At 46.0% G+C, this 19,966-nt stretch overlaps 1 protein-coding gene across 23 annotated transcripts in view; it reads right to left on the bottom strand.

The window, feature by feature from the left end:
* Positions 1-19,966, bottom strand: part of EVC (EvC ciliary complex subunit 1) — a 119,143-nt gene that overhangs the window by 80,548 nt on the left and 18,629 nt on the right. For all 23 annotated transcript variants that reach the window (XM_063809336.1, XM_054682725.2, XM_054682728.2 and 20 more), the window contains exons 4-8: positions 18,109-18,341; positions 16,331-16,415; positions 7,982-8,080; positions 4,483-4,620; positions 1,521-1,679 (exon numbers count right to left, since the gene is read on the bottom strand). In XM_063809336.1, the coding sequence (XP_063665406.1) occupies positions 1,521-1,679; positions 4,483-4,620; positions 7,982-8,080; positions 16,331-16,415; positions 18,109-18,341 (714 nt within the window). The remainder of the gene's footprint in view (positions 1-1,520; positions 1,680-4,482; positions 4,621-7,981; positions 8,081-16,330; positions 16,416-18,108; positions 18,342-19,966) is intronic.

The raw sequence follows: 19,966 nt of genomic DNA, 5'->3' as shown, positions 1-19,966 counted from the left end.
AGCATCAGAGGGCTCGTTCCCTGGCCCTAGTACACACTGGCGCACACAGGATGAGCCCAATGTGTACCAAGAGGAACCCAATGGTGACTGGGGTGTTAGGAGTCACTCAGCATCTAGCCAGGCCCTGTCTGTGGCAACTCTTAGCACTATTATTTTATAAATAGGGGAACAGACGCTCAGAGAGGTTAAGTAATGTGTTCAAGATCACACAGCTCCAAACAACAGAGCCCAGAGTCAAAGCTGGATTCGCAGATTTCTCTCCCATGGGTGTCCAACCCTTTGAATGTGAGGACTTTTTTGCTTATCTGTGGTTGGTAGGCTTCACAAAAATAAGCAGGGACTTTTTTTTTTTTTTTTTTTTTTTTCCCCCGCTCATCAGCTATCGTTAGTGTTAATGTATTTTATGTGTGGCCTAAGACAATTCTTCTTCCAATGTGGCCCAGGGAAGCCAAAAGGTTGGACACCCATGCACCAGGGGTTTGTATCCCTGGCCTCCCGTCAGAGTAGTTCAGGGAGTTTTAAAACCCACAATGCCAGGGCCTCCACTCCAGACCAATCATATTAGAACCTCAGAGTGAAGGCCAGGAAAAGGCATTGGTAAAGAACTCTGCAGGCAAAACAGGGCAATCAGGAAAGTAAATCAATGCTCTGTCTACACCAGTGGGCGTCAACCCCAGCGCCCACCATTGCCATTGGGGAGCTCTAAAAACCCCAATGCCCAGTCAGGTTGCACCCCAATCTGATTAAGTCAGAAACTCTGGGATGGAGACCCATCTGGGGCCCAAGAATCAGTACTTTTTAAAGCTCCCAGATAATTTCAATGTGTAATTTCAGGTTTAGGACCAGTGTTCTATGCTGCAGTAATACTGAGCTGGCCAGAGCCTTCGCTCATTGGATAGACGGATGGATGGATGGATGGATGGGTGGATGGATGGATGGATGAGTAAATGGATGGATGGGTGGATGGATGGGTGGATGGGTGGGTGGATGGGTGGGTGGGTGGGTGGATGGGTGGATGGATGGGTGGGTGGATGGATGGGTGGGTGGGTGGATGGATGGATGGATGGAGGGATAAATGGGTGGGAGGGCAGATGGATGGATGTGTGGGTGGATGGATGGGTGGATGGATGGATGGATGGGTAGATGGATGGTTGGATGGATAAATGGGTGGGAGGGCAGATGGATGGATGGGTGGGTGGATGGATGGGTGGATGGATGGGTAGATGGATGGATGGATGGATGGATAAATGGGTGGGAGGGCAGATGGATGGATGGGTAGATGGATGGACACGTAGATGGATGGATGGATGGAAGGGTCAATGGGTGGATGGATGGGTGGATGGATGGATAAATAAATAAATGGATGAATGAATTTACTGTTGTTTTTGGTTTTTTTTCCCCTGAGGCTCTATATAACCAGCTACAACATGAATCTGTTAGATTTAAGGATGTCAAGCCTCAGGATTCCAAATCTCTAGTCTGAATATCTTTATGTTCCCTCCCGCCCCCTCCAGCATTACCAGAGCCTGCAGCTCCTGAGAATCGCACAATAGCCCTTCGGCTGCAATCATTCTTTCCGTCAGAGTCATCATGAGCTGTCGGGCTTTGGAGCTGGAACACTTAAACTGGTCCACAAGAAAGTGCTGGATGTTTGCCATCTGTTTCCAGAAAGCTTCCATCTGTGAAATGAGCACAAGCAGCAAGAAGTGAGGGGAAAAACTTACTTAAGAAAGCCAAACGGTGCGTGCTCGGGAATTACAATTCACTCCTTATCACAAACAAAGATTCTAAACAATTCTACAGTTTCAGTGAGTTTATCTTGGCAACAATCACATTCTACAGTGAAGTTCTTTCTGGTTCCATTGTCTGGTTCCAGTGTCAGTCAGTTTTGCAATGGTGTTTCAGCAGACACGAGAGCACTGCTGCTAAGGAAAGAAAGCAGTAGCTTGTCCAGCCTACAGACTCTTGCACACGTCATTACAGCTACCTAGGGGCAGATGAAATGTGACAATGTGCTCATGGAAGCTTTGGCAATTTTAAATGGGATTAAATACTTCCTGGAAGTAAAAGCATAAACAGATGTTTAAATATTAGTTATTGTCCTAAAAGTACAAAAGCTTAATATGGCAGAGAGGATGCTGACCATGAAAACATTTTGCTTTAAAATCTTCCCTCCCCCTCATTTTATCAGGAGCAGAGCTGGGAATTTCCAAGTGGCTTAGAATGCAGGAGGTTTAATTGAGTCATCACAGCCAGTCAGAGCTCTAAGGACAATGACACTAGGAAATGGACAACTTTCCCTCATGGCCCACAGGCTGTTCGCCAGGCTCTGTGCTTCACACATTTGATATCATGATAAAGTATGTATCTAGAGGTGTAGGAACAGGCTCGGGGGAGTTAGGTCACTTGTCAGAGGTCATGGACCCAGTGAAAGCCAGGATTTGGTTCAGGTCCATTTAACTCCATGGCTGAGGTTGCCTCCATCTTGGCTCAGCCTCTGAGAGGCTGAAATGGACACTTCTGGCTGGACTGGGCATGGGAGGGGGCAGGGGTTAGTGTCACCAGAAACCCATGCTGATTTTGTTGCTGTGACTCAAGATCATGAAACTCTGTCAGCCTCAACTGCGGTGTCGGTCTGGCTCTGCCAGGAGGAAGCCTGCACCCAGATGAACACCCCTCATCAATGCGGCTTCCCATCTCAGGGCCCCATTGCCTCCCAGTAAACCCCATACATGCTGCTCCTCCTCTCATCCCCGCCAGGAGGGACCTCAAACCTGCCTGGCACCCTCACGCTCTCACCCTGCTCTTCCCCTTGGAGCCATCAGATGACCTGCCTTCCACCTGCCACGTGACTGCAGACTGTCACCCGCCAACTCTGCACAGCCCGCTCTGCTTACAAACTCCTGATTCTCTTGGCGTCCATGACATGATTTTCTCCTGCTTCTGCAAAGCCCATCCAATTCCTCCTCTGCTTTCTTGTCCCAATTCTTCTCATCCTCTCCTCCTTAAATATGGGCAGGATCCAGGATTTGGCACCAAAGCTCTTTTCTCTTCCCTTTTTACACACCATTTCTAGGCCAGAGGTCACCATTTTTGGAGGTCACCAATACTTTGGAGAATCTTATGAAAATTCTGAACCCTGTCCCTGAGAAAGGCAGACATGGACAAGATACTGCACACAGCGTTGGGGGTTCTGTGGACCACCGGAATCCAGGCTGGCCCTCTTCCTTAGCATCCTGGCCCACAGTTCTAAGAACATTCTGGCCCTCCAAGTCCTCTAACCTGGGCTCTCATGGAGACCCTCCATCTCCAAGCCTCTCCTCTCAATATTGGACCTATTCAGAGGACAGGAGCATTGGCTCCCTCCCTCCCATGAGCGTCTTGCTCTGGGGCGCTTATTTCAGCAGCACTGACCCTGGACCCCCTCCTCCTCCCCACCTGCCGCCCCATGGTAGACCACCACAGCTTCTCTCACACGTTTCCTCACCTCTCCATCCTACCGCAGTTGCCTTAATAAAGTTCCTGCTGGATTAGCCCAGTAGCTCTTCACCACCCTCCACTCAGTGCCTGGGCAGCCCTTCTAAAGCAGAAGCTGAACCCAGCCACCCCCTGCTTCAAAGCTTCAGTGACTCCCACCTCGCTGGCAATAGACACTCCCACCTCGCTGGCATAAGACACAAGCCCTCTGGCCAGATCCCTCTGGTTTTACCTTACCTCGACTTGCTCTCAGCCCTCTTCAGCTCCCATCTCTGCCCCACCACTGGCCAGCACCCACACTTCTCCCAGCCAGCCTCTCCATGGTCCCTTCTTCTACTGAGGCTTTCCTAAGCCTGGGGTAAAATGAACTCTTCCCTCCACGGTGCCTGCCTCGGGCCTTCTCCTGTGCTTCCTTCTATCACAAGATGTGTCACTCTGTGAAGCCCTCATCTGCTCACCTGTTTGTCTCTCCTGGCCTCTCTCAGGCAAGGCCATGTCTAAATGATTTTTGAGTCCCCAGTGCCCAGCACAATCCCTGGTGAAGAGCAAGTGCCAAGGACATGTTTGTTTAATACATAATATATGAACAGGGGGTGGTGGAACCCAAAAGAAAAGAAAAAAGATGTTTCAGAGAAGCCATTCTGTCTGGAATTTAAAACTTGCTTTCACGAGTGATGCCTAGCAGCTTTCTTCTACTCTCTTCCAAAGGGCAGTGATGACATCAAGGGTTATAGCAACCTTTGCTTTGAATGATAAAAAGACCAATCTGAAATTTAAATGAGGATAATTCATGATATAAAAAATAAACCTCCCTTTGTGAATCTTTGCTGCTTAATTACTTCTTCCCTATCACTTAGCATCGGAAACTGGATCCTGCCTCTAGGGCAGAATGCGATAGGGGAATTCAAGTATTAGGCACACTTCTAACTATCATCTCTCTAATTTAGCCAATTTAACTGTTTTAAAACCAAAATTTGTGTACAGGAAAGAAAGTCCGGCACGCACATTATCGATTAGCTGTTCAGAGTATTCTCTCTCCTTCTTTTCCACATCAGCCAGGGTGATGTACTCAGAGTCACCAGCCCCCGACATTTCTGTGTTTGACAGTTTGACCTGAAGTCCCTTTTCTAGTTCCTCCAAATCCTGAAGAAGAAGAAAAAAAAAAAGAAAGCAAATAAACAAAGAAAAAGTTTAGCGTGTCTTAAATTCTAGAAAAATAAATGCTTTTATTTTTCACATTTCACAAAATATTTTTAAACAATAGTTAAATGCTCTGGGGGTTGTTGTACATGAGGTTTGACCCATTTTCTCATTAAACATAGAGCCTCAAGAATAATGGATTATTTTCCTCTATATCTTCCCTCAAAAAAAAAAAAAAAAAAAAAAAAACTAGACCATACTTTAAAAATCAATAAAATAGTATCTTTCAATCACTATGAAGTCCTGGAAAATATCATTACATCCAGTGGGTTGGGAAGGAATGTTTCTTTGCTCCTCTTCTGGTTTTCCTGGGAAAGAACAACACCCCAGGGCAGGAAGTGGTGTGTATTTGATTGGTTGGTTTAAAGGCCAGAAACTTGCCCAGCCTCTTCCTGTTTGTGATGGGCCTATCAGGGGAGGCCATTGCTCTGGTGTGATATCAGCCTAGAGTGAGCTGGGTAGCCAAGGCCCTGTTTCTGTGTGGGGAAGCCTGAGGTGGCCCAGCATTGCCCGTGACTAGCTAGGCAATTGAGTGAATTCTGGGATTCAGTATTAGGAAGCCATGATAGCTGTGCATGTAAGCCACGTCGTCCAAGCTGGCCTCTAATCAGTAACAAAGCTACATTTCTATATCTGTCCTCCTGACTCTCTCAAACGATTCTGAACTCAGGAAGGAAAAGGTGAGTCCTAAGTATAGACTCACAAACCCCAAGATAGTGTGTGGGAGGCAGTTCTATTTTCTCTATATTCATTGTCACATAGCCAACAGTGTGGCATGGGTCAAGGTTCACTAGGAAAAATAACATTGATATAAACTACTATTGAAGACCCAAGCTGAGGCCATATGTGATTTCTAATCCTCACGGCATCTCTGCGGAAGAGAAATCATGACCCATTTCCAGGTGAGAAAGCTGGTTTATGGAAGGTAAGATAGTTTGTCCAAAGACGCCCAGGCAGGAAGGGGCAGTGCCAGGCTTGTCCTTACTCTTCCAAATTCTGGGCACTCCTTGTCCTCTTCTGAAAGTTTTAAGGTCATTCCAAGTGTAAAATGAAATTATGCATTTAAATCACTTGGCTAGCCTATCTCAACAAATAGTAGCCACTATTATAATTAACATGCTTGCTTAAGTTCAGACAGCCTTGTTTAACTGGTAGAGATGGAATTTGATCTGAGGTCTGCAGACTCCAAGGCTCTTACTCTTTCTATTATAACAGACAGTATTGTTTCATTATTACTAATACCATTATAAATGTCATCGTCATCATTATCATTTTTGCCATTGGAAAGTCATTTGAACTCATGGAGTCTCAGTTTCCTCAGCTGTAAAACAAAAATAACAATGGCCACTCACAGGGCTGTCATAACTATTAAATGAAATAATGTATGTCAAGCATGACGTGCACTGCCTGAGGACCATGACCATGGTGGTGATACTGAGGATGACAGTGAAGATGATGATGTCCTTCCTCCTTCATGGGATGCAGTGAGTCATCCTTCCTCATGGAATCCAGTGGAGTAAAGAAGAAACATTCCTTCCCAAACCCCCAGATCTCACGGTGGTGGGAACAAGGTCGATGACGATGACAATGAGGACTCTAATGAAGGTGAAGGTAGAGGTAGCAGTAAAGATGATAAAGGTGGTGATGGTGGTGCTGATGAAGATGGTGATGATGGTGGTGCTGATGAAGACTATCACAACAATGATGCAATGACGATGGCAGTAATGAAAATGATGACAATAACAATGATGATGATAATGAAAATGATGGCAGGGGATGATGAATAAGAGGCTGGTGATAGTAGTAACGAGAATAATGATGACAATGATGGTGAGGATAAGGTGAGGTAGGAGACTGGCAGGACTTGTTTTCTGATCACAACCCTGCTGATCAAAATGGGATCTGGTCCAGACAGGATAAAGTGAAGAAACCGGCAGGAACCAGTGGATGGTGATGAAAGTGATCCCTTGCTGCCCTCATTGCTCATTAGCATAAGACACTCCCACCAGCACAACCACAGATTACAAATGCCATGTCAACAACCCAAAAGTTACCACCCTTTTCCATGGCAACAACCCAGAAGTTACTGTCCCCTTTTTAGAAAGTTCTAAATAACCTGTCCCTCAATTTGCAATGAACTGCCCTTTCATTTGCATGTAATTGAAAGTGGGTTTACATGAGTATAAATACAGTTGCCAAGCATCCATATGTTACCAACTCTGGGCACACTGCCTACGGGTTAGCCCTGATCCGCAAGGAGTAGCACCATTCACTAAAACACTACTGTCTAACACCACTGGCTCTCCCTTGAATTCCTTCCTAGGTGAAGCCAAGTACCCTCCCAGGCTAAACCCTATTCTGGAGCTTGCCTGCCCTGCAACATTGGTAGTGGTGATGGCAATAAGGATGGTGATGATGATTATGGTGGTAATGAAGATGATGATGGCAGTGATGGTAGTAATGAGAATGCCAATAATTACAACAATGATAAAAATGATGCTCATGATGATGGTAATGAGGACATGAGGATGGTGATGGTGGTAAAGACAAAGAATGATGATGTCAGTGGTGACAATAGCAAAGATGATGGTGTTTATGGTGATGACAACAATGACATGATGAAGAAGAGAACTGTGATAGTAATAGTGGTGGTGATGGTGATACAAAATAAAAGTGGTGGTGATAATGAAGATGATGATGATTTTGGTGGTGGTTGTGATAATGAGGATGACAGCAGCCATCACATATTCACAGCCAACTATGACATTGCTAGGTGTATCATATACATCTCTCTTATCCTTTCTGCACTCTCGCAGAACAGGAATTATCTCACTACACAAAAAGGAAACTACGATTCTGAGAGCTTGTAAAAGATAAAGCCAGGATACCAACCTCAACCAGTCTGACTCCAAGCCCTGACTCTTTGCTGCGCACGAGACAAAATAAACTTTCCATAAAAGACTGAGAATAGAATACAAAGTAGTATACATAGCTATAACCAATAAACAAATTATGTCTTTAAAAATATCCCAAATGCAGAAAAAAACATTAACAGTGACCGTCTTTGAGTAGTAGATATGACCAATATTATTCTCTTTGCTATAAATAGTATTCCAAATTTTAATAATACACTTTTAAAATATTTGTATACATACTTTTATATTTCACTATACTGTGTTGAAAAGTATATATTGTAATAAGCTATTTTATACATGAAAGAAAAAAATTTTTGCATCATAAGTTGTATATATTATAATAAACTATTTTTAAGTTACCTTGAAACATAGGTTGAAGACTTACTTACATTTTCTTGTTTTGAAAGGATCTTCTGGTATAATTCATCATCTGACTTCTTTTTAGGAAGAAGGTCAAGGAGGCACATTTTAAAAATCTGAATAAACATCTATTGCCAAGAAAGGAAAGATAACAAAAGAAAAGTTTAATCAATGGTATTTTTGTCTTTTGCTTTCTGTTGTCTCTTCTCCCTCCCTCCCCCACTGCCTCTCTCCTTCTTTTCTTCTCTTTCACCCTCTCTTCACGTATATTTTTTGCTGAAGGAAAGGAACTCAGATTATAAATCATGACAATGGCCCATAATGCATTACATTTTCATGAAGCTTCCTTAAAAAGCTTCCTTTCTTCCTCATGCATGTATTCAACAAATATTAAGCGCTTACTCTGTGCAAGGCCCTCCACATCTCCCATTCCCATGTGTGAAGAAAATATAAAAAGCAAAGGAGGGTTTGCTTCTTTGAAGAATCAGCGGGATAGTTGTATGGAACTGGAAATGAAAAGTTATCCATGTCAGTCTCCTGTTTCAATGGATGGAGATGTCCATTAAACTAGGAAGAACCCTCCCATAAGTGGGGATACCCAGGAAGTACAGAGGGGGCTGTATCTGCAATTTGTTGATCTATTCACCCTTGTAAGACATCTGGATTATTTCCAGTTTGGGGCTATTATGAACAATGCTGCTGTGAACATTTGTGTGAACGTAAGTCCTCATTTCTCTGAGATAAATGCCCACAAATGCAACTGCTGGGTCTTCTGGTAACTGCAAGTTAAGTTTGATGAGAAATTGCCAAAACGTTTTCCAGTATGGCCGTAGGTACCATTTTATATTTCCAACAGCAATGTATGAGTGATCCAGTTTCTCCACATCTTTGCCAGAATTTGGTGGTGTCACTATTTTTTATTTTAGCCATTTTGACAAGTGTGTGGTGATATCTTATTGTGAGTTCAACTTGGATTTTCATGCTGGCTTAATGACATTGAACCCCTTTTTACGTGTTTACTTACCATCTATATATCCTTTTTGGTGAAATATCTGTTCATGTCCTTCCCATTTTCTAACTGGATTGCTTCCTGTCTTCAGCTGAGTTTGGAAATTTCCTTATCTGGTCTAGGTACTAGTCCTTTGGTGGACATCTGTTTTGCAAACGTTTTCTCTCACTCTGTAGCTTGTCTTCTCATCTTCTTAAAGAGGTCTTTTGCAAAGCAAAAGTTTTTAATTTTGATGAATTCCAGTTAATTTTTCCTTTTGTGTGTCATGCTTTTGGTGTCAAGTCTAAAAACTCTTTGCCTAGGTCTAAATCCTGGAGAATTTCTCTTATATTTTTTCTTTTTCTTTCTTTTTTTCTTTTTTTTTTTTTTGAGATGGAGTATCAGTCTGTCGTCCAGGCTGGAGTGCAGTGGTGCAATCTTGGCTCACTGCAACCTTCACCTCCCGGGTTCAAGCGATTCTCCCGCCTCAGCCTCCCAAGTAGGTGGGATTACAAGCATGTGCCACCACACCCGGCTAATTTTTGTATTTTTAGTAGAGACGAGGTTTCACCATGTTGGCCAGGCTGGTCTTGAATTCCTGACCTCAAGTGATCCACCCACCTCGGCCTCCCAAAGTGCTGGGATTATAGGCGTGAGCCAACCATGCCTGGCAATATTTTTTCTAAAAGATTTATAGTTTATTGTTCACATTTAAGTATGTGATCCCTTTTGAATTAATTTTTGTATAAGGTGTGAAGTTTAGGTTGAGGTTCTTTTGTCATTGTTATTGTTTATGGATGTCCAATTGCTCCAGTACCATTTATTGAAAAGCTTATCATTCCTCCACTGAAGTGCTTTTGCCGCTTTGTGAAAGGTCATTTAGATATAATAAGGCATTTTCTTTTTCTTTGGTGAACCGGTAAGGCTTTTTTTTTTTTTTGAGACGGGGTTTCTCTGTGTTGCCCAGGCTGGTCTCGAACTCCCGAACTCATGCAACCTGCCTGCCTCCACCTCCCAAAGTGCTGGGATTATAAGCATGAGCCACTGCATCCCGCCTGGTAAGGCATTTTTAAATGCAGGGGTTAGCAAACTTTTTCAGTAAAGGGTGACACAGCAAATTTTTTTTGGCTTTGCAGGCCATATGATATCTTTTGCAACTACTCAGTTCTGTGGTTGTGGCATATGCCACGCAGGCATACAGGCAATATGGAAAAGAAGGACATGGCCAGATTTGGCTCAAGGGCTACAGTTTTTGATCCTTCTTTTAATGGATTAAGGCTTGTTAATCATTCTTCTGGGCCAGCCTAATGTATGTATTATACATACTATCACTTGATCTCCATGGCATGTGGGGAGGTTGGTACCATCTTCCGCATTTTACAGATGAGAAAATGCCCAGAAACTTGCAGGGGCCACTTGCCTCCTGCCACACAGCCACATGCAACAGAGCTGAGATTTGAACCCAGAATTCTGCCCACCAACCTTCATTATATTTGCCAATGACAATGAGCTCTAAGGAGAAAGTGGTGTCCTGGCTTTCTACTCACTGAAGACTGATATGGTATAAGATATAATAACATTATTTTTGCAAGATGTTAGTTTCGAGCCTACTTTCTTCCTGACCCCAAATAAATCAGTAATGTTTACAGCCCTCATCCTCTCCCTTTCCATAGTGCCAACTTTGGGATAGTTATAGATTCAAATGAAGGTACAAAAATAATACAAGCGTACCATGGAGGTATTGTAGGGTTGATTTCAGGCCACCTCAGTAAGGTGAATATCACAATAAAGCAAGCCGCACACATTTTTTGGTTTTCTAGTGCATATAAAAGCTATGTTAACACTATACTGTAGTCTAAGTGTATAATAGCAGTATGTCTAAAAAAGTACATATCTTAATTTTAAAAATAAGTTCTTCCTAAAAAATGCTAATGATCATCTGAGCCTAAGATGATTATTAAAAAAAAGTTGTTGGGCTGGGCGCGGTGGCTCACACCCGTAATCCCAGCACTTTGGGAGGCGGAGGCAGGCGGATCACGAGGTCAAGAGATTGAGACCCATCCTGGCCAACATGGTGAAACCCCGTCTCTACTAAAAATGCAAAAACTGTCTGGGCGAGGTGGTGCGCGCCTGTGGTCCCAGCTGCTCGGGAGGCTGAGGCGGGAGAATCACTTGAATCTGGGAGGCAGAGTTTGCAGTGAGTTGAGATCTCCGTCTCAAAAAAAAAAAAAAAAGTTGTAATCTTTTAGCTGGTGGAGGGTCTTGTCTCAATGTTGATGGCTACTGACTTATGAGGGTAGTGGTTGCTGAAGGTTAGGGTGGCTGTGGCACTCTGAAATGGGCCACATCAGCTGACTCTTCCTTTCACAAAAGATTTCTCTGCAGCGTGCCATGCTATTCGATAGCAATTTGCCCACAGTAGAACTTTAAAACTTGGAGTCAATCCTCTCAAACCCTGCAGCTGCTTTATCAAATAAGTTTACATAGTATTCTAAATCCTTTTTGTCATTTCAACAATGTTCACAGCGTCTTCGCCAGAAGCAGATTCCTTCTCTAGAAACCACTTTCATTGCTCATCCATCAGAAGCAGCTCCTCATCCAGTCATGTTTCATCATGAGATTGCAGCAGCTCAGTCCTATCTTCAGGCTCCACTTCTAATCCTAGTTTTCTTGCTATTTCCACATTTCCAATGACTTCCTCCACTGAAGTTTTGAATCCCCTCAAAGTCATTCATGAGGATTGAAATCAACCTCTTCCAAACTCTTGTTAATGTTGATATTTTGACCTCCTCCTATGAATCATGAATATTCTCAATGGCATCTAGAATGGTGAATCCTTTCCAGAAGGTTTTCTATTTACATTGTTCAAATCCTTCAGAGGAATCACTATGTATGGCAGTTACAGCCTTAGGAAATGTATTTCTTAAATAATAAGACTTGAAAGTTGAAATTACTCTTTGATCAATAGGCTCAGAATGAATGTTGTGTTAGCAGGCATGAAAATGACACTAACTTCCTCGTACGTCTTCATCAGAGCTCTTGGGTGACCAGGGGTTTTGAAAATGACCAGTAACATTTTGAAAAGAAGTTTATTTTCTGGGCAGTAGGTGTCAATAGTGGGCTTAAACCATGCTATAAACAGCTGTGTTGTGATCCAGGCTTTGTTGTTCCATTTATAGAGCACAGGCAGAGTAGATTTAGCATCACCCTTAAGGGCCCTAGGACTTTCGGAGTGGTGCATGAGCACTGGCTTCAACTTAAAGTCATCTCCTGCATTAGCTCCTAGCGAGAGAGTCAGCCTGTTCTTTGAAGCTTTGAAGCCAGGTATTGACTTCTCCTCTTTAGCTATGAAGTCTTAGATGACATCTTCTTCCATGACCATATTGTGCTATTTCATCTGCATTGAAATTCTGTTGTTTAGTGCAGCCACCTTGCTCAATGGTCTTAGCTAGATCTTCTGGGTAACTTGCTGAAGCTTCTCCATCAGCACTTGCTGCTGCTTCCCCTTGCACTTTTGTTTGTTCTGGAGACAGCTTCTTTCTTTAAACCTCATGCTCTGCTAGCTTCAAATTTTTCTTCTGCAGCTTCCTCACCTCTCTCAGCAATCACAGAATTGAAGAGAGTTAGAGTATTGCTCTGGATTAGGCTTTGGCTTAAGGGGATGTTGTGTCTGGTTTGATCTTCTATGCAGACCACTCAGACTTTCTCCATATCAGCAATAAGGCTATTTAGCTTTCTGATCATTCGTGTGTTCACTGGAGTAGCACTTTTAATTTCCTTCAAGAACTTTTTCTTTGCATTCACAACTTGGCTGTGTGGTATAAGAAGCCCAGCTTTCAGCCTATCTCAGCTTTAGACCTGCCTTCCTCACTATGCTTCATAATTTCTAGCTTTTGACTTAAAAGTGAGAGACACGCGACTCTCTTTCACTCAAACACCTAAAGGCCATTGCAGCGTTACTAACTGGCCTAATTTCAATATTACTGTGTCTCAGGGAATAGGGAGGCCCAAGGAGAGGGAATGGCCAGTTGGTGGAGCAGTCAGAACACACACAACATTTATTAATTAAGTTCATTGTCTCATACTGGCGCAGTATGTGGTGTCCCCAAACAATTACAATCATAACGTCAAAGGTCACTGATCACAGATCACCATAACACAATAATCGTGAAAAAGTTTGAAATATTGCAAGAATTACCAAAATGTCACACAAAGACATGAAGTGAGCATGTGCTGTTGGAATAATGGAGCCAACAGACTTGCTGGATGAAGAGTTGCCAAAACCCTTCAATTTGTAAAAAAAAAAAAAAAAAATGCAGCATCTCTGAAGCACAATTAAGTGAAATGCAATAACGCCAGGTGTGCCTGCACAAAGTGCTGTGTGCTCCTCCCCCAGGGGTGGTTCTGATGTCACCATGGTGCAGTATCAAAACTGGGAAATTGCCATTGGTTGAATACTGTTGTCTACAGACCTTCATCAGTTTTCACCCATCTTTATGCACATTTACGTGTGTGCATGTGTGTGTGCGTGTGTGTAGTTCTATGCAATTTTACCCCATGTATAGATTCACGTAAGTGCAGCCACAATCAAAGTAATATTCCAGCACCATGAGAACCCCCTAGTGCTGGTGCTCCCCTTTATTTAATCTTCCCCCATGCCCCCAATCTGTTCTCATCCTGGCTACTCTGTTTATAGAGGTTACACTCCAGCTTCTCCTGCCTCTTGGACAAGCCCAGAGCCAGTTTCTTCCTCCTCAGGGCCAGCCAGGGAGCTCCAAGCTTCTGGGATGCATGAGGGTCTCATGTGGTCTGAATAACTTCTGAACCCCAGCTCATCTCTACCAGGGAAACAGAGTATTTAGGTCTCCAGGCAGCACAGCTCCCAGCGGCTCATGAGGTTCTTACAGTCCCAGCACACGACGATAGAGTTATGCTCTCCAGAGCAGGAAGGACCCTGCTGGGAAGCAGCTCTCTCAGGGTGGTGCCAATCACACGTGCAACACATTTCTCCTGAGCACCTTTGACATGCAGGGTGCAGGGCCACACCTGGGCATGCAGGAGCCTTTCACTCACACAGATCTTGTCCAGGTCTGATTCTGCCATCACTAGCTGTGTGACTTTGGGCAAGTGACTTAACCTCTCTGAACCTCAGGTTCCTCGTTAGTGAAGTGGCATGTAAAGCTTCAAAGAATTAAAAGATTTAAAGCACTGAGCCTACCAGAGTGTACGTGCAGAATAATCACTGCTGTGACCATGCCAGCCACACAGCTGTGATATGGAGCCCAGAGTTTTACCCACAGAACCCTCTCAAAGCAGGGCAGCTTGACTTCCCAGTAACTCCATATAGCAATAGCTGAAAGGATATTTTATTTAAGCCTTTCCTAAAGTGGCCCAGAGAGGTGAAGCAACTTACCCAAAGTCACACAGCTCCTAATTGTCAAAGGGTGGACTAGGGTCCAGGACTGTTCCTTAATCCAGTGCTCCTGGAACTTCCCTGGGTTTCCACCCACGAGACTCCCCACAGGGAAGCCTGACCATCTCCCCAGCTCTGCATTCCCTCAGGTGCCCCCTTCACACTCGCATGATGCTTTGTTACAGGCCTTTGCCATGCTGCCTGCCACCGTTTATTTTGTGACATCTGTTTACTGCCCTCCCCACTGCCCCAGAGAGTGGGCTCCACAAAGGCAGAGGCTGCCTCTGGTGTCTGACACCGTGCCTGGCAGTGTGCAGAGGCCACACCCCCGTGCTGGATGGTGAGTGATGCTGAACGCTCCCTCCAGGACTGCAAGCTGCTCCCTGTGGACACTCGCTGGCTGTGGGGCGAGGCCAGCCAGGACTACTCTGCTTGCCAACTGGACAGGCTCTGAGCCCAGAAACAACTGGTCCTCCCAGGAAGCATGGAGCCTTGGAGAAAACAGCCAGGGCCAGGTGTAGCTCACTGAGGAAGGCTGGACACAGGCTGCCTGGTGGCCCCCATCCAGGGACCTCCATGGGGCTGGGGATAGAGGGGGTGAAGGGCCATGCTCTAGTTCTTGAATTCTAGCATATTTATGGTTTCAAACATTGGCACCCGTTTACGAGGCCAGTCAGTCCTGCTCACACAGAGCCCAAGCTTCTTCCAGGCACATCCCCAGTGTGCTATTCTTGTTTTTTGTTTTCTGAGACAGGATCTCGCTGTGTTGCCCAGGTCGGAGTGCAGGGGTGTGATCACAGTTCACTGCAGCCTCCATCTCCTGGACTCAAGTGTTCCTCTCACCTCAGCCTCCTGAGTACCTAGGACTATAGGCACGCACCACTGCACCAGGCTAAGTGTTTTTTTGTTTGTTTGTTTGTTTGTTTTTGTTTTTGGTAGAGATAGGGTTTTGCCATGTTGCCCAGGCTGGTCTCAAATTCCTGGGCTTAAGCAATCCTCCCACCTCAGCCTCCCAAACCCTGATATTATAGTCGTGAGCCACCATGCCTGGCCTCCAATGTGATGTTCTTCCTCTTCTCCAGTTTGTAAGAGTGCCCTGTAGACATATCTGTGTGTCTGTCCACCTCTGTTTCTAGCTCTCCTCTTTCTCTCATCTGCCTTCTCTCTGTAGGGTCTCATTCCTCATTCAGTAATTCAGAGAATGTGCCTTATGGAGAAATAACGCTTTTTTTTAACCCCCGTGATCTTGATGCCTGAATAAACCCACCGGGGTTCTGTGGCTAAAGTGGGACTCGTCTCTCCAGCTTCCCATAGCTCAGGTCCGTGGCTGATTCAATCAGAGGCCAGGTGCATCTGGCAGAGACTAATGTTGTTTTCCCACATCCACAGTTCTGAGTTCTTGTTCATTCAGTCAAGAGAACACATGGCCCCATAAAAAGGTACTGAACTTCTCATCTCAGTGCCACTCCTGCAGCTTTATAACTTTGGGTAAGTCCTCTGCCCTGTGCCTCAGTTTTCTCACCTGCAGAGTGGACATGATAATGATACCCGCCCCTCTGGGTTGTGCTGAGGTTTAAGTGTAATACTCCTGGGACCTGGTACATAGCAAGACTCAAGAAAATTCATGCTTATAAATATTCTTATAATTATTATCATTCCTTTAAACATACTGTTCTCTTTTAAATATCTTTTATCTCTATCTCTAGCAGGAGGTGTAACCCGGGAGGAGGCACTCATCTTTCTGCTGAGGCCCCTACAGCTCTGGTTAAAGTCAAGGCCATGCCCCACCAACAGGCATGAAGTGCTTTTCCATTTTGTGGCTGGATGCCTGACAGCGCCGCTTTCCCCCACCTCACAGCGGCTCTGTTTCCACTGATGTATGCCTCTCAAGGGTCTCTGGGACTCACTGCACACAGAGTCCTTGTCTCCCAGCCCCTGTCCCCATGAAAAGGAGGGAATGCGAACATCTCCACCTACCATATGCTTTTCCTGCCTCAGTGCCGTGTCCAAATGCAGCAGGTCTTTTAAGTGAAGGCTGTAGATACACAGGTCAACGTCTACACTGCAAAATAAAATGAGAATCGGAAAAGACTTTCAGGGTATCGGAAATGAAGAGTAAGAATATTGGCACGTCCCTAATCAGTACAAGCCACAGCACACCCTGCCTCAAACTCTCATTCTGCAGCATGCTGAGGTCCTTATGCTCACTCCAGGTTTATAAGAAGGGATCAAATGAGCTGTTTGAAACCCACTAATGGCCATAAGAGAACAGTTGGTGTCAGAGACATAGGTGCCTGGGACTTCTAAGAGAAAACCAATGGAGAGAGGGAAGGGAGAGAAATAAAAATGACGTTTCCTCCTTTGAGTATTTTCTCAAAAAAAATTTATTTACTTATCTTTTTAGAAATAGGGTTTTGCTCTGTCTCCCAGGCTGGAGTGCAGTGGTACAATCACAGCTTACTGCAGCCTCCACCTCCTGGGCTCAAGCAATCCTCCCACCTCAGCCTCCTGTGTAGCTCGGACTACAGGCATGCACCACCATACCCGGTTGATTTTGGATTTTATTTTAGAGATGGGGTCTCACTATGTTGCCTAGGCTGGTCTTAAACTCCTGAGCTCAAGCAATCCACCCACCTTGGCCTCCCAAATGTAGGGATTACAAGCATGAGCCATGGTGCCCAACCTCAAGCATTTTCATGTCTATCATCACGTGTCACCTTTCCTCGGTGCCTTAGCAGAGACATTCTCATGCCCATTTTACAGATGCAGAAACTGACTCAGGGAAGAGAGAATCAGAGAAATCAAGTGACCATCATAGGGTCAACGGGGGCAGATACATGGCAGAGTGTAAAAGTCTTTGACCTTTTTTCCCTCATAGGCAAATGCATTTTAAATGATGACTCTCCCACCCAAACCGTTTCAAATCCTCTAAGTCCCAAATGCTGAAAGAAAGCCGTTCTAAGCCAGGGCTGGCCAGTCCAAGAAGGCCCCTCTTCAATGAAGTCCCTTCTGCCTGGGCCACTTTCAGGCTCAAGGTGCTGAGCCCAGTGTTTTTGCAGCAGCCCTGAGCAGAGGCTGTGCCCTGGATCATCCCACCTCTTGGACTCAACGGAATTTTGGAGCAGAGAGAGGCCTGAGGCCTGGTGTGTGAACCCGCCAGACTGAGTTTCTTAAGCCCCTACCACGTGCGGAGCCCTGCTCTGGGTTGGGTCAAATCCGGCTCCGTCACTCACGGCTGTGTGACCAGCAAGTCACGCACCCTCTCTGTGTTTCCCTTTATTCTTTGTGAACTGGAGGAAATGACAGTACCAACTTCATAGGGGTGTTAAACGGAATTCATTCACTCATTGATTAATATTTACTGATTGCTGAACTTGTCCCAGGATCCCCCTCACTGGGCAAAATCCTCATGAGATCATCAATCCCTGTAAAGTGCTTAGCACTCTGCCTGGTACTCAGAAGTACCCACTTAATCAACTTCGCCAGTGGCTGGGAGCACGCCAGTGATTAAATGAGGCCTCCTTGTCATCTCTCCCCGGGGCTCAGGCCTGACTCCATAATCCCAGTGTTGGGCAATACAGCACAGGAAGTGACAAAGGCATCTGGGGCTCCGATGGTGACGCTGGGTCGCTGTGTGTCCCTGGCAGAGTCACTGAACCTCTCTGGGCCTCTGTTTCCTCCTCTGACAATGATGTGACTCCCGGCCCACTCCAAGAGGACTGGAAGCCTCATCCTCCATTGCCCGCTCTCCTTACCTCTCGCAGGCCAGCACCTCAGGGAAGGCGTTCACCCGGAGGAAGGTGCGGCTGAGAAACCTGTCATCGCTGGTGGCCGAGTGGACGCTGGATGAGGAGCTGCAGTCGTCCTTCTCACCCTGGCTCAGGCTCCCCAGGCTGCTGGAAGGAGAGGCCTCTACCGGCTGGTGCGGCAAAACAGCCTGCTTTAAGTTTTCATGCAGAGACGGGTTGGAGGAGCCATCGGCCAGAGGCTGGGGTGGCAGTAGGAGTCACACTCAGTCCATGTGATGCCTCTAGGATTTGATCTAGTATTCATAATTCTACCAGTGATTCACGCTAGCCGCTCACAGGAAGGTCTGCCTGGAGGAGACTGGCCAGGGTGCCAGCAGACACCACAGAGTTTCCGTCCCAGGTTCTGCCACATCGACAGCCCAGAGGCCCGAATCACAGTTCACTTGTCCTCACAAGGCCAGCCCCTCTGCACCAGGTTCCTTCCCCTAAACTGCCAACCTGGATCTGTGCCCCGGACACCCAGCGCACCCTCCTCCCAGCTGCCAACTCTGACCTACCTCCTCCATAGCCATCGCTTGCCCTGACACAGTTCTCTCCTTGCTGCTGACCCCCTGGCCTGCTCCCTCCACGAATCCTGCCAACCACCTGTCCTTCGCCTGCACAGAGCAGGAGTCACCCTCCTGCCCTCTGCCCACCGACAGGCTCCACGCTCCTAATCAAGAAGCTGGAACACCATACACACCAGGCCCACAGGAGGTCACAGCCTGGGGCCTGGCATGGCTAGAGGGCCCAGCAAATGTCAGCCTCCACCTCTGGCTGCCCGAGCCACAGTGAAGCGGCTCTGGCTTAGACGCTCCTGGTGACTTCATAATTCTGGCCTTTCCAGACTTTGGTCCCCCTACCTGAAACACCCCCCATTTGTTGTTTGCTGGGCAGAAGCGTCCCTTCCTCCAGGCGTGGATCCTGGATCCCATACTGGCTCCACAGGTCCCTGGGCATCTGCCTCTTGCCTATTTCATCATGCACTGTCCTGCATTCTCGGTGTATTCCAATCCACTCAGGCAGTGAGGGCCTCCAGGGTGGGGCTGACACTCTGCTGACTATGGCGTGATCCCCAGGGCCCACGCAGGGCCTACCCAGAGGATGGAGAAATGCCCTTCATCCACCCACCCGTCCCACCCTTCAACCACGTGAAGCACGTGGTTCCCAATGTGGGTTCCAGGGAACAGTTCCTTGAGCCAGTTACTGCTCACCACAAAGTTTCCATGGAAAAATTAGTTCGGTAAAGCTTGCGTTAAACAAGGTGAAATATTCCTTTGGTGCAGGAATTCTCAGAACCTCCAATAGGCTTTGGCTGTCTTCAAAAGCAAATAATAATTGAAAAGATCCTAACATGCTGTGAGTGCTCAGATGTTGTGCACTGTTCTGAGCCCTCATGTATGTTATCCTGTGTAACACCCAAAACAACTGGGCGAGGCAGGAGCACCATCATCCCCATTTCACAGATAAACAGACTGAGGCAGGAGAAGTCAGGAAACGCCACACAGTGAATGGCTGAGATGGGGTTAGGACTGAGATGCTGTGACTCCAGAGCTCATCATCCTGAATACCAAGAAAGCAAGCCACATTCTCCCAAACTTATTTCACTAGGAAACTTTTTTGCACAAAGCACCTCCCAGGCTGAGGGCTCCTGGAAGCGCCATGGAAGGTGAAACCATAGCCAGGTGTTGGGGTCTGACTCTGGCTCTGCCACTTCCTGTCACGTGACCTCAGGTCACTCGCCTCTCTGGGCCTCAGTTTCCTTACGTGTAAAGTGGAGACATTATTTACCTGATAGCCATAACACCAAGTTGAAATGCGTGAT

The sequence above is a fragment of the Pan troglodytes genome, chromosome 3 (assembly GCF_028858775.2).
Source record: "Pan troglodytes isolate AG18354 chromosome 3, NHGRI_mPanTro3-v2.0_pri, whole genome shotgun sequence".
Taxonomy (NCBI): Eukaryota; Metazoa; Chordata; class Mammalia; order Primates; family Hominidae; genus Pan; species Pan troglodytes.
Note: the sequence above shows the minus strand (reverse complement) of the source record. Positions and strands in the feature narration are given on the sequence as shown.